At 44.1% G+C, this 13,530-nt stretch overlaps 1 protein-coding gene across 1 annotated transcript in view; it reads right to left on the reverse strand.

Moving 5' to 3' along the window:
* SYTL5 (synaptotagmin like 5) overlaps window positions 1-13,287 on the reverse strand; it is a 50,817-nt gene extending 37,530 nt beyond the window's left edge. The window contains exons 1-2 of the mRNA XM_088144783.1: window positions 13,214-13,287; window positions 2,808-3,185 (exon numbers count right to left, since the gene is read on the reverse strand). Of these exons, the coding sequence (XP_088000909.1) occupies window positions 2,808-2,926 (119 nt within the window). The 5' untranslated portion in view covers window positions 2,927-3,185; window positions 13,214-13,287. The remainder of the gene's footprint in view (window positions 1-2,807; window positions 3,186-13,213) is intronic.
* Window positions 13,288-13,530: the final 243 nt, after the last annotated feature.

A 13,530-nucleotide genomic window follows, 5' to 3' on the forward strand; every position in this document is an offset into this window, starting at 1 on the left:
GGCATGAGACAATCCAGACACATCCCACACTTCTGGGGGAGGTATGGCGAATTGAAGATGGCTGTGCAAAAGCAGACCATGGCAAAGACCAAGGAATTGGTGAGTAGACCAGTTCCTTGGAACCCTTCCAGATAAGGAGAGGACAGGAGATTGCCACATGTGCTCTAGATGGCTGCTCCTTGTGAGGAGACTGCAGGACAGTGGTTTTCCGCAGGTTTGAGCGCTGGGAGACGACAGGATTAGCTATCTTGCTCACAACTGCGGCAGAGACTTTTAAGGGATACTAAGTTCGCAAAACTCACTTTCTAATCACTTTTGGAAATTGTTCATTAACTACTTCTAAGCTATTAGACACCTTCAGACTGACAAGTCTAAAAATGCCAGGTGAGTCTGCCTTCAATCCTGAATGAAAGAAAATTTAAATCACAAGCTTAAGAATTTAAAAAATCTGAAATAAACAGCAAAAAGCTAAATAAGATTTTGATCTTAGAAAGTTATAAATGGACTAAGAGTCCAGATAAAATTGGAATATTGGAACTTTTACAATAAGATTTTGAAATTAATTATAAAGAATAAACAGCTTCTTGCGGGAAATAGATTCTGTTTTGGTTTTTACAAGACAAAACAAAGATAAGCAATTTTATGATTTCCAAATCCGGACACTAGAGAGGATTAAACTTTTTAGGTAGTTGAAAGATTTACAAACCTGAAAAATGTTGCAAAACATTCTAACAATGAAAATACTGAAGGAGACTTTTGAAGAATGGATTCAGAAAATAGTAGCCACAATATCAACAATGTCAGTATTGATGTCTGCTCCTATGGATAGACAAGATAGAGAGGGTATCGAAAGCAGATTTACAACTGACAGGCCAAGAGAATGACTTAGAAAAGGATGTTTCACTGGATCTACAAAAGACATTGGCTGAGGCTTTAAAATTTAAAAGGCAAATACAAATGACAAACCAAGAGAGTGACCTGGATAATTTTTTCTTACTGGATTTACAAAAGAGGCTTGTTAAAGTCTTGAGGAATTCTGTGCAATGGGACAAAGAAGAAATGAAGAGAAATCATATCCTGCGACGATATTTAATGAACTAAAGATTAAGACTGTTAGAAGTTAAAGGAAGTAATATAAAGTTGGTTTATATGATCAACATTAAAACAAGAAGTGTTACTTCTGGCTACCCTTTATGGACTTTCTGCTGACAAGATGATGTTTTATGGATTTGTTTATAGATAAGAGTTGGGATATGGGATGAAGAGATAAATGTTTGTAACCTTAGAGGGGGTGAAGAGTCATTAAATTTGCTTATACTTGTGATCATGAATGGTGGAAGTCACTTCTTTATATATTTCTTTTCTCTTTCCTTATATTCCTTTTCTCTTTTTCTTCTCTCTTTTTTCTTGCACGTTTTACTTCTTTCTATTTTCGTTTCTTTCTTTAAGTTTAGATTAGATTTTACTATTACAAACAAAATTCTTAATAAAAAGTGTGTGTGTGTGTGTGTGTGTGTATATATAATCACACCCCAACAACCGTGCAGTCTCCTTTGTTAGTGAAGAATCACTGCCTGCATTCTGCTCTTCTTGTTGAATCTTCTCTTTGTTACTGACTGCTGTCCTTAAGGAGAGCAAAGTGCATCTAAACCCAGAGACATCCATGAGCTTACAGGTAATAAAGTCTACCTGAGAGCAGTCAGTCAGCTGCTTAGCCGCACATCGATTTTTAAGACTTGAGCGGTATGCTTTTGGTTCTGTGGAGGCTAATTTGTGGCTTATTTCCTCTTTTATTCTCTGCAAAAGATTAATTTGATTTTTGGCCAACTTTCTATCCTTATCTATCTTACTTAGGACCAGGATAGACAAAAAAATACAAGCATTCTACAAAACTTCAAAAGTAGTTAACCATTTGAATAGTCAGCATTTTCTTAAATTGCCAGCACTGGTTTCGCTCATGCCTTATTAAGGTTTATTGCACACTGGCAGTTTCATTTGTGCCATTTTGGGTTTTAAACTGAAGCCCACTATTTGTGTTAAGGGAGGGGAAATCCAAAATTCTATCCATATTATGTACAAAATGTAAGAAAGAAAAAATAAAGATTAGTTAATAGCCTCAACTATTTTAAAAGGTAGCATAGAAATTAACGACCATGCCCTCTATAAAATATTAGAGCAAAGTAATAATAATAGCCCATACCACAGATTAATAATCAATGCGAAATGCATTCTCTGAGCTAGATAATGAGAACTACAATATGCAGTATTAGTTAGAAATAACAATAAAACCAGAATCTGTATAAGAATTTAGAAGTACAACATAACATGTGAACACAGGCATCATAACATATACCAGTGAAACCAGATGATAACCATAGTTCATTCAATAATTTCAGTAAACCAGGAAAGGTCTGTGCTACAGTACTGCATAATTCAGTCTTTTTAAAAAAAAATTATATAAATATACCTGTACTAAAATAATGTTAGTGCTAGACACATACACTACTTTGGGCAAGTTATATCCAGATTTCTGTGAAACTGTGCACTACTATCTTGTGTACAGGCACCTGGGTTTCCTATCCACAATTTCTAATTAGGCTCCAGTTATCACAAAGAATGATCTTTTAAAAAGATTATTTTTTAAATAGACTAAATCAGACTCTTTGAGGCCAAAGCTGTGCATGTGAAAAAGGCGCAAAATGCAAATTTTATGAGTATCGCTACTGCTACTGATAACAGCCACACACTTCCAAACCAAGCTCCAATATTTGGAAGTTTAAATACTATAGATATTTTTTAAAGATTACCTGATTCGTTTATCTTCCATTTTTTTCAAGTATTCATCTCTTTTTAATACTCCCAATATTGTTTCTCTTTCATGCTCTAATAAAAATGATAGATTGATTATTTCTGCATTGTTAGACATGTTCCTTCAATCGTTTTATTCTTTAATATATGTGTTTTCTGGCAGGGCAGTATAATGCAGAGTTTAAGAGCACACCATTGGAAACATCCAAGTGTTACACAGTTTCTTGACAGGAGCTAATTCATACATTTCAGGTCAATATCAAAAGAGATTTTAGTGACTTGAATGTCCGCTGGAACTTTTGCTTGAATTCCTGAACATGTTGTGATCTTCTTTCATAGGTTATCCTCAAGTTAATAATTGCCCTGAATCATTTTACCTGAAATGAAAACAACAATTAAGAATTAAAATTAAATATACATTTACTTAAACAGTTTTTTTGAAATGATTTAATATTTTAGTAACTTCAAGACAATAATGTATGTCCACTTGTTTGCACAATCAGAATATTTAATAAAAATAATAATAATTGAAATGGAATCACAATTAAAAATAATGACATTCAAAACCCAACAGATGCCCTTATAACTCACACTCTCTCTTCCTCAAAAGCCATTTCCCTTTTAAAGATTAAAAATCTGCTTAAATGCAATTTCTTTTCTTGCTAGAAGAGTTGCACAGAAAGAGCTATCCTGACCTTCCATGCTAGAATGTTCCCGTGGCTGGGAGCAGCCATCAAGAACATTTCCCTCACTTTTCAAGATCCTCTTTTCCACATCAGATGCTCTGACGATGCTGGGATCAAGAGAAGGGCCCTTCCCAAATAAATTAAAACCTAGTCAGGGAAAATGCAGGCTTTTAGGTAGTTGATTCCGTATCATGTAGGCTTTTATAGGTCATGATCAGCACTTAGCATTTTACCAGTGTCAGAAAACGACAGACACGGGTTCGGTTGTCCAGTAGACAGAAGTTTTTATTGGGCACGTTTGCAAAGGTGGGTCCCTCCCGCAGCAATGGAGGAACCCCGAAGCAAGGTCTGACAGGTTTTTATACCCCCTATCTGTCCTCCCCCTCCTGCGAGGGCTTGGCTCACAATCTCACCTTTTTTACTGCCCCGGAGCGCCGCTAATTAACCGCAAAACCGCAGACATTCCACTTTCCGAATCCAATCAGCGCAATACACATTCCAATCCCCACTTGACCCGACAGCCGCCCCCTGCCGTTTCTCTTCACTCTGGTGCGATCGTGCCTCTTGCCTGCAGTCTTTCCTCCCTCCTGCCGTCCCTCTCCACTCTGGTGCGAGTGTGCCTTCTGCCCATCCTCCCTCCTGCCACCCCCCCAAGGCTGCCCCATGGTGCACAGCGCTCTCCCCTAGCAAACATGGTTCGTTTGAGGCCCTCACTTCTCCCTGCCTTCTCACAATCCCCCCTTTTTCTTTTCACGCCTCTGTTGGGCCTCAAACCTGACTAACAAGATTGCTCCCTTGTCCCGGACCCGGGGCTTCACACACTGGGACAGGTAATTCCCACAAGCAGGGAGGCATTGCATTAAGCAACATACTAGGACCAGTAAGGCAATGAAGCCAATGGCTAGTACAGAAAGTTGTTTTAACCAAGCAAAGTTAGGTAACCAACTAGTGAGCCACGACCAATTCCATCCCTCTGGATCCTCGGATATGCGAGAGGCTAAGGTCTTCAACTTGGCTAGTTTTGCTTCAATATAATTCTCATTGTTGGTTAGGTTAAAGCAACAAAGACCTTGAAAAGATTCACAGCCTTGTCCTGCCCTTAATAGGAGATAGTCTATAGCTATCCGATTTTGAATGACCGCCCTCCTGATCTCAGTGACTTCTTCAGTGAGGGCTGCAATGAGAGAGGATGTAAGGTTGACACTTTTAGCCAGGAGGCAGGCCACCTTCCTTAGGTCCAGGTAAGTTCTTCCGCTTAGTGCAGGAACCCCTACTAAGGAGAGGGCCAGAGCCATGGCTTCTGTTTCGGACAAGAGTGTCACATCACTCTCACAATCAGATGGCAGCTCCCTTTTTCTTTTTTCTTTTGATGGGTGCGCTTGTATTGGAGGCAGGGCATATAGAGAGGTCAGGCGCCCTATGGCACAAGGGCCCCCTGAACTATAGGCTGGAACATAGGTGTAAGCTTCATGTCCACATAACAAAAAGAAACCTTTAGGTAGGTATAGAGGGGTTGAGGCGTAAGGGATATTATAGACCCCTCCACAAGTGAAAGCAGGACCTTTTGAGGGCAATGGGGGGTACGGTTCTGGGTATTGTTGAAATATACACATTGAGTTGCATTGGTTATCCCCAAGAGATTTAGAGCCATTTGCCTTTGATTAGTCCAGGGTCTTGGTATGGGAGAAGACCCAAAATGATAGAACATCCCCCCCCCCCACGGGGATCATCCCCAGTGATCAAAGCTGTCTGCGCCAATTCTACGCCTTTATGTTGGTCATCTCCTCCCCTGCCTTAGTTCAGTTCCTTTTAAGTTTTACTTTGAGTCCGTCTCCCGGTTGGGCAGTCCATGGTCGGGGGTCGGGAGCTCGCTTAACCCGATGGTAGTGGGTCCAACCCCCCTGTCAGGTCCGAACCGCTGATTCAGTTGTCAGGAGAACTTGGTATGGTCCCTCCCAAGACGGCTTCAGCTTCTCATCCTTCCACGTCTTTATCAGGACCCAATCCTTTGGCTTGTGGGGGTGTTGGTCTTTCAGCAAGGGGGCCGTTGAGCGAGGAGTCCCTGTTTTCTTAGAGACAAGAGAGATTGTGACAGTACCAAGAGATACTTTCTCAGGAAGGCATCCTTTAGCTCGGGGATAGGCTCTCCCATTGGAGCCAGGAAAGGTCTTCCCATCATCAGCTCAAATGGGGAGACCCCCACATCCTTGCGAGGGGCTGTCCGCATTCGAAGCAGGGCAACCGGAAGTGTCTTTGTCCAAGGTAGCCCTGTTTCCAGCCCCAGTTTGGTGAGATGTTGCTTCAACACCCCGTTGGCCCTTCCCACAGCTTTACAGTGTCTACCAAAGCCTGCACCCCCCGTGAGACCCTTCGTGCAGTTTCTCCACCATCCCCCTCATGTCAGCACGGCTCACTACTGGGGTCCCCTCAATTGTAACCCAATGACCTGCTTCCTCCCTGCAACCTTCCCTTTCCAGCAGCTGTGAGTAAACCCCGTTCCAGCCAAATTTTCCCGAAAATGTGCACTACTCCCCAGGCATATCGCGAGTCTGTGTAGACGGTGAGGGACACTCCCTTTCCCAACTCTAGTGCCCGTTTCAAAGCGTGCACTTCACACAGCTGAGCCGACCAGTCTGCTGGTAGTGCCCCCTTCTCTATTGTCTCTCCCTCCGCCGTCACTATCGCATATCCTGACTTCCTTTGTCCCTGCTCTACTCGGCTAGACCCATCCACAAACCAGACCTCACCCTCCTCCAGCGGGACCTCCTGCAGGTCCTCCCGGGTCTTTGTTTGCAGCTGCAACAGGGTGGAGCACTCGTGCTCCGCCGGCTCCCATTCTTTCCGCTCCCCCGCAAGAAACTCCGCTGGGTTCAAATTCCTGTCTGTTCCTACCACCACATCAGGACTTATCCGGAGAACTGTCTCATATTTCAACATCCTCCCTTCTGTCATCCAAGCAGCCGCCTGCTGACTAAGCACACTTAAGATCTGATGGGGTGAATGGACAATCACGGGGCTCCCAAAAGTGAGTTTTTTCCCTTCTGTCACTAGTACAGCAGCGGCAGCCACTGCCTGCACACAAGTCGGCCATCCCCTCACCACCGGTTCTAGGGCTTTGCTCAGGAAGGCCACTGGTTGATATTTCCCAGCCCGTCTCTGAGTCAGCACTCCAATGGCAGTTCCCCCATGGGCTGTAATGTATAGGTGAAAGGGGGGGGGGCAAGTTCGGTAGAGCCGGGGCCGTCACCAGGCTCCTTCGTAATTCTCCCCACTTCTCTGTGTCCCCGTCTGTCCATTCTACCCTGTCAGATGATCCTTTCAACTTCTCATACAGAAACTGAGCCTTGCTCATGTACTCATCTATCCATAGCCGGCAATATCCTACTAGACCCAGAAACCGCCGCACCTCCGTTTTAGTATGAGGGGGCTTCAACTGCATTATCCCCTGTATCCGAGAAGGATCAATCAACTTCTCGCCCTTCCGGAGTACATGTCCTAAATACTTGACCTCCCTTTCCACAAATTGGACCTTCCCTTTTGACACCTTCAATCCTTCTTCAGCCAAACAGTTCAATAAAGCCACTGAGTCTTCTCTCACCTTTACTTCCTTCTCTCCAGACACCAACAAATCATCCACATACTGCAGCACCCGAGAACCCCCAGGGGCCCGGAACCCCTGGAGTTTCTCTTCCAATGCCTGTCCAAACAAGAGGGGGCTCTCGGTGTACCTCTGGGGCAGCACCGTCCATCTCAGTTGTTGCTTCAGCCCGCGCCTCCCATCCCGGGACAGCGGGTATTGGGCTTGCCGCAAACCCGTCACCCCTGGTTTCAAGGGGATGCTAACTGGGGCTATGCGAAACCGCCCCGCCCCCCCTTCTCCTGCCCATACCTCAGGGTTCACAACCTCCATGTCCGCCTCCCGCAACAAACACATCCTTTCTGCCTGTTCCACATTCCACAACTCCACTCCTAGACGACCCATGAGATCCCTTCCCAGCAAGTTTACTCTCGCCTGTGGGATCAGTAACACATCTGCAGTTACCTCCTTCCCATTCCACTCCAGTCTCACTTCCTCCAGTACGTCTGCCTTGACCGGAGAGCCTCCCACCCCCATCACCGATACCGACGTGCCCCGGGATTTCGCAATCCCTGGGATCGGTTGGCACAGCGATGTTCGAGAGGCTCCGGTGTCCACGAGGAACTGCTGTTCCTCGCCAGTGGGACCCACCGTGATGTTTACCAAGGGTTCCCCGTGGGTCCCGGTTGGGGAACCATGACCCCCCTAGTCGTACAGGGGGAAACTCCTCTCATGTTCTCCCGATGTTCAGCATTATTGGGATCCCAATTTGGGTCTGCCAGAGGGAATTTAGTATCTGCGGCCAGGGCATTTGGGACATTTGCATTCCTTTGCTCCCAAGCCCCGAGCGCAGCTCGCCAAATCTGGCCCCTCTCTTCTGGCGTATAGAGGTGGGCTAAAATGTAATTCAGTTCCCCCAGGAGTATTCCACCGGGGCGAGAAAAAGTTCCAATTGTTCGGCGGCGGTATGGGCGTTCTCTTGCATACGAGGGAGGGTCCTTTTTAATTCCCTCAACTCACTGGGTTTGATGGGAACTGTTACGTAACTGGTGACGGTCACCCCCTGTGCGTTCGTTCCGTTCGGGACTTCCCGGACGGGGAAGGCACTGGCCGACCTTAGAATAAAGGGCAAGTTCTGAATGTCTTGGTTCAGCTGGTCCAGCTCTTTCCGCAGCCCGGGATAGGGTGGGGGCGCCGGAGGGGGAGCGATAGGAAGAGGAGGAGGAGGAGGAGGTAGTGGCCCCCATTGAGGTCTAGTCAGCCAGAGGTCCTCCTCATCCTCCTGTTCTTTTTGGACAAAAATTTTGGCTAACTTGGGTCGAGGCCCCTCCCAATGAACATGGAACCAGACTTCCACATAGGGTTCCTGTGTTAACATTTTATGCTCCACAATGTAGTTTTTTAGTTGGGTCACCCAGTAATTACTGGGGATTCCAATGGTAGGGGAATTCGGGGTCCACTAGTGGATATTTTCGCCATTCTTTAGTGCACAAAGTTATCATGGTCGGTTTTTCCAGACCCCTGGTGAATGGACACAACCAGGGTGTCTCCCACTGTTGCAACAATTGTCCTAATGGAGAATCCGTGGGGATTCCCCCTACTGCGTTTTTCCCATTGGCCCCTGGCCTTACACTCTTACTCTGTGCCTTACCCATCCTTCCTGACTACGTTTCCCACCTTACAGAAGGTCCCGGACTCTTCTGTCCCCTTGCGGCGTCCAACGCCTCGTAACCACGCTAATCTCCCCGAGATTATGGGTAGGCTGTACTCACCAGACCTCCCGGAGGTCTCCTCGTCGGCCGACTTCCTCTTTACTTCTGTCTGACTGGCGATTGGAGTCCCGTCCTGGACCCGACTCCGGGGAAAACGGGAGACACCTCAACGGGGTGTTACGGCCGATTACTCACCGGTTCCCCACAGTCCGGTCCACGTCGAGGACTCCTGGCTGGCTCGCCAATTTTGTCAGAAAACGACAGACACGGGTTCGGTTGTCCAGTAGACAGAAGTTTTTATTGGGCACGTTTGCAAAGGTGGGTCCCTCCCGCAGCAATGGAGGAACCCCGAAGCAAGGTCTGACAGGTTTTTATACCCCCTATCTGTCCTCCCCCTCCTGCGAGGGCTTGGCTCACAATCTCACCTTTTTTACTGCCCCGGAGCGCCGCTAATTAACCGCAAAACCGCAGACATTCCACTTTCCGAATCCAATCAGCGCAATACACATTCCAATCCCCACTTGACCCGACAGCCGCCCCCTGCCGTTTCTCTTCACTCTGGTGCGATCGTGCCTCTTGCCTGCAGTCTTTCCTCCCTCCTGCCGTCCCTCTCCACTCTGGTGCGAGTGTGCCTTCTGCCCATCCTCCCTCCTGCCACCCCCAAGGCTGCCCCATGGTGCACAGCGCTCTCCCCTAGCAAACATGGTTCGTTTGAGGCCCTCACTTCTCCCTGCCTTCTCACACCAGGAAACAGAATAGCCAGGGAAATTATGTCAACAAACAAGCTGCATGTTCCCTACAGCAGGCCCTGTCTAACTGCAGCAGTCTGGACCTGCTGAAGTGAATTATTTTATATGATTTTGGCTAGATGTGTCATTTCCAGGAAGAGACACAGTTGGGACACTTGCCTTAACTGTACAAACCCATTCCTAACCAATATGACCCTTGGAATCCAACCAGGAATCCCTAGACTTCTGGATTCAGGTTGACTCCAGCAGTCCACCTGAGGTGTGACTCTCAGTCTTCACAAAGATAATAACCCTGTCTAATATAGGATGAATCATATTTCCTGATCTTCCATTTGACTAAATAGGATTATAGTATTTCTGTCTTCCCTAGACAGAAACGTCAGTTTATTTGCTAGTTTTCAACACTGAATATTGATTTAGAACTTAATCAGTTCCCTTGATTTTGACTGAAAGGAGAAATAAGAGTGTCATTAGTATGGTACCTATTGTGCACCAATGCTTTTACATATACATGGCAGATTTTGTATGTGTCTGTGTAATTCAAGTATTATCTGGGAAGATGAAACTACAGATGCTGTATACCCACAAGAATACTGAAACTGAGACAGTTTCGGGACAGTCTCTTCCAGTTCCACGTACATGCTAAATAGAAGAAGAGAAGATGGAAGCCTAAGGGACATCACAAGCCAACAGATTTTGGATGAATGGGGATCTCACAGCACTACCTTCTGAAATTATCCCTCCAACATAATGAAAGCCATTGAGAAATCAAATAGAACCAAGAGAACTATGCTTGCTTTGTCTGGTTCTTAGCAGAGATTATTCAACTAGTCTTTCTCCCATAACAAGTCTTGAAGCTAGCTTGATATAGATCTAGGTAATTGATGTCATTCACTTTCCTAGAATACTATAGAGCTATAATAATACACTCCAAGACCTTGCCAAATAATGTAATAATGAACACTGTTGAAAACTTAATAATTTACAGTACAAAATTTCACCACTACATTTTTATATATGAAGGAATCATTCTGTATCACAAAGACACATTCAACACTTGCCATTGAGTCTGTTCTCCGCAGCCAGCAAGAGAAAGGGTCAAGCACAATATAACACACCATACCTTTGAAAAGAACCTGTCTACATTCTCATATTATATACATTGAAAGTATCTATTTTAACTGACAAGAACAGACCAAAGTTGCATCCACTGAACCTTTATCTACAGGGTGTATGAATCAGTGTGACTTGAATTTGATTTTCAAGGCTGGCATGATTTGATTTGCGATTTAAAATTCAAAAGCAACAAGACTCAAGATTCAAACTGATAGAAGATGGGAAAGTGTCAAAACTTCTGCAGTTTTTTGTGTTTTTGTGCATGTGTGTGGGTAAGCAGAATGGGATGAAAATAGCAGGCTTCAAAGAAATTAATTCTGCACAGTTTCAGCCTCGTAGTTGCAAGACCTTCATTGCAATACATTTTTGAAATATTTCCCCTTCACCTACTTTTCATTGTTTCATTAGTGAACTTGGGTTTGTTTGTTTGTTTTAAAGCTGTGCAGAGCAGAAGCAGTGATTAGAGGAGAGGGGAAATTTCTGCGCACAATAGCCAGCTGGAATAGAAATGGTAGCTTACCATAAAATGAAGAACAGCAGGAGAACCAGACTGCACCACATGAGAGTACATATCCAAAAACACTATTTTTATTATGGAGGAGAAAAATATTACCTTTCTCAGTGGTAGAAGTCGATGTTATTTTTTCCCCATCCTTGAAAAAATTGTCAGAAGCCAGTACTATACTTGTGTTGGGGCAAGCTGGTCATGTGGATCAGCCCCCCCAATTCGTTCTTAATAAGCTTCTATTTCTGATTTTCTTCAATCTATTATTTACTTGTTTCTTAGCTGTTATCTTCTATCAATTCTGGAGAAAATTATTTATTTAATTACTTTACAGGTTACCCAACCCCATCACAGCTCTGGGTGATGTAGACTATGAAACAATTAAAACAAAATACAAAACCATACAAAAACAAACTTTCAGAAAATAATATTAACACTTTCAGACCAAACATCATACATGGGTCAACCACCTACTTTACTCCAAGGCCTGGGGGAGGAGCCAGGTTCAAAGGGCTCATTTGCATAGGGGCAGGATAGGGCCCATGCAAATCTCTGGGGGGACATTGTTCTGGGGACAGCTCTGTGACAGAGCTGCATGCCAGAAACTGACACTGAATAATCTATGGGGCCTGAAACATGCTGACTCTTCCTGATTGTATAAGATGGCAGTAACTATGGAAGACAAACTGTCCCTCAAGTAACCAAGCTCTATGCCATGAAAGGCTTCAAGGGTAATAGACAGCATCTTATACCCAGAAGCTTACTAGGCAACCAGTGAAACTCATGAAGCAGAGCTGTTATGTGGCACATCGTAGCATGCCCAAACTGCCCATGCCATTGCAATCTATATCAACTGCAGCTTCCAAATGGTCTACAATGGCAACCTCATTTAGAGTGCATTGCCTCCTGGTCCAGGCATGGATACAATTGTCGCACTAGATGAATTAGTGCAAAGGCCTTCCTGGCCACAGCTACCAGCTGCTCCTCAAGTAGGAGCTGTAAGTCTATGAAGACTCTCAGATTGTGCACTAGTTCCGAAGGGTGGAGTGCCACCCCATTCAGGACTAAAGGTGAAACATCTCCAGACCTGTGTGGCCCAAATACCCCACAGTCATTCAATCCTTCAGGGCTGAGTTTGAGCCTGTTCCTCCCCATCGAGACCTGCACAGCTGACAAGATCTTAACAGTGTTATTTGGTCACCCCAACACTGAGACATACAACTGAGTATCATTAGCACATTAATGATACCTGGTTCCAAACTAATAGACTTCACCTAGTGGCCCCCTATGGATGTTGAGTAGAAGGGGTGAGAACATCAAGTCCTGAAGCACTCCATGTCAGGGATCTCTGGCTCAATCATGATCAATGATACTAACTTGGTTTTCAACCTATCAGTTTGTACCTTCTGAAATGCAGTGAGAAATATTTCATAATGGAGAAAGTGTACCATATTTTATTCCTGAAGAGTCTAATAGCAGTACTTTCATCAGATAAAGCATGGATTTTTCAGAAAGAGAATGGGGCTGAATACCAGTCATTTCTGGCCAAATTTAAGCAATAAGGAAGGTAGCTCAACAGGCTTTGAATAAATCATTATATTTAACAACTGACACTGAAACTTCCCTTATTTTGTTCCTATCAGGAACAGCATAGTAATTTAGCATTCCAGTAGAATAGCAAACACTTCAGTTTGACTTGTTGAAATTATAAAATTACTTTAAGAAGCACAGAAAGAAAAAAAAACAATATTACTCAATCACAGCATCATTGTAGAATAAACCTTTGGTGTAAAATTATCTCTTACTATGCTATATTTTAAGCTGAAATCACAGAAATTTATAACTTTAGAACATCCCAGCTTCATTCACTGACCCAGCAGGAAGTTAAACAAATTAACAGCTACCATGTTAAACAAACTGCCTAATCAAACCTCATTTCTTACTTTTATTTTCCAGGACAGCTTGATAAAGAGAAACTTACAATTATGGGAATCTAAGAACGTGTATGCCTTTAAATGAAAATAATTCTGCAAATGGCATTCTGATTAATCAAGCCTTACCATATCCAGGATATAATAGCTGAAATGTTTCTTCCAACCAGCTTTACAGGGTATTGATACTGATTCAGGTTGCTCTATCCAACAACCTGAAAAACCAGCTGTTCTTCTATCAGGAAGCTGTTCGCACAAAACACACACCCAGTAGTATGATGTAATATTTATCACCAGCAGACAGTTATCACAGTACAAGGAAGTACCTGTGGCACTAACCCAATTAATTTTCAAAGGAAGAAGGAAAATCTGTCTTCCTTGATAAAAAACTAAAATGAGTATGTGAAGTGCCAGCCTTTTAGAAGAATTATTGACTACTATTTCTA

The sequence above is a fragment of the Python bivittatus genome, unplaced genomic scaffold (genome assembly GCF_059951505.1).
Source record: "Python bivittatus isolate LINGU-HERP-01145 unplaced genomic scaffold, Pbiv_v1 ctg000350_np1212, whole genome shotgun sequence".
Classification (NCBI taxonomy): domain Eukaryota; kingdom Metazoa; phylum Chordata; class Lepidosauria; order Squamata; family Pythonidae; genus Python; species Python bivittatus.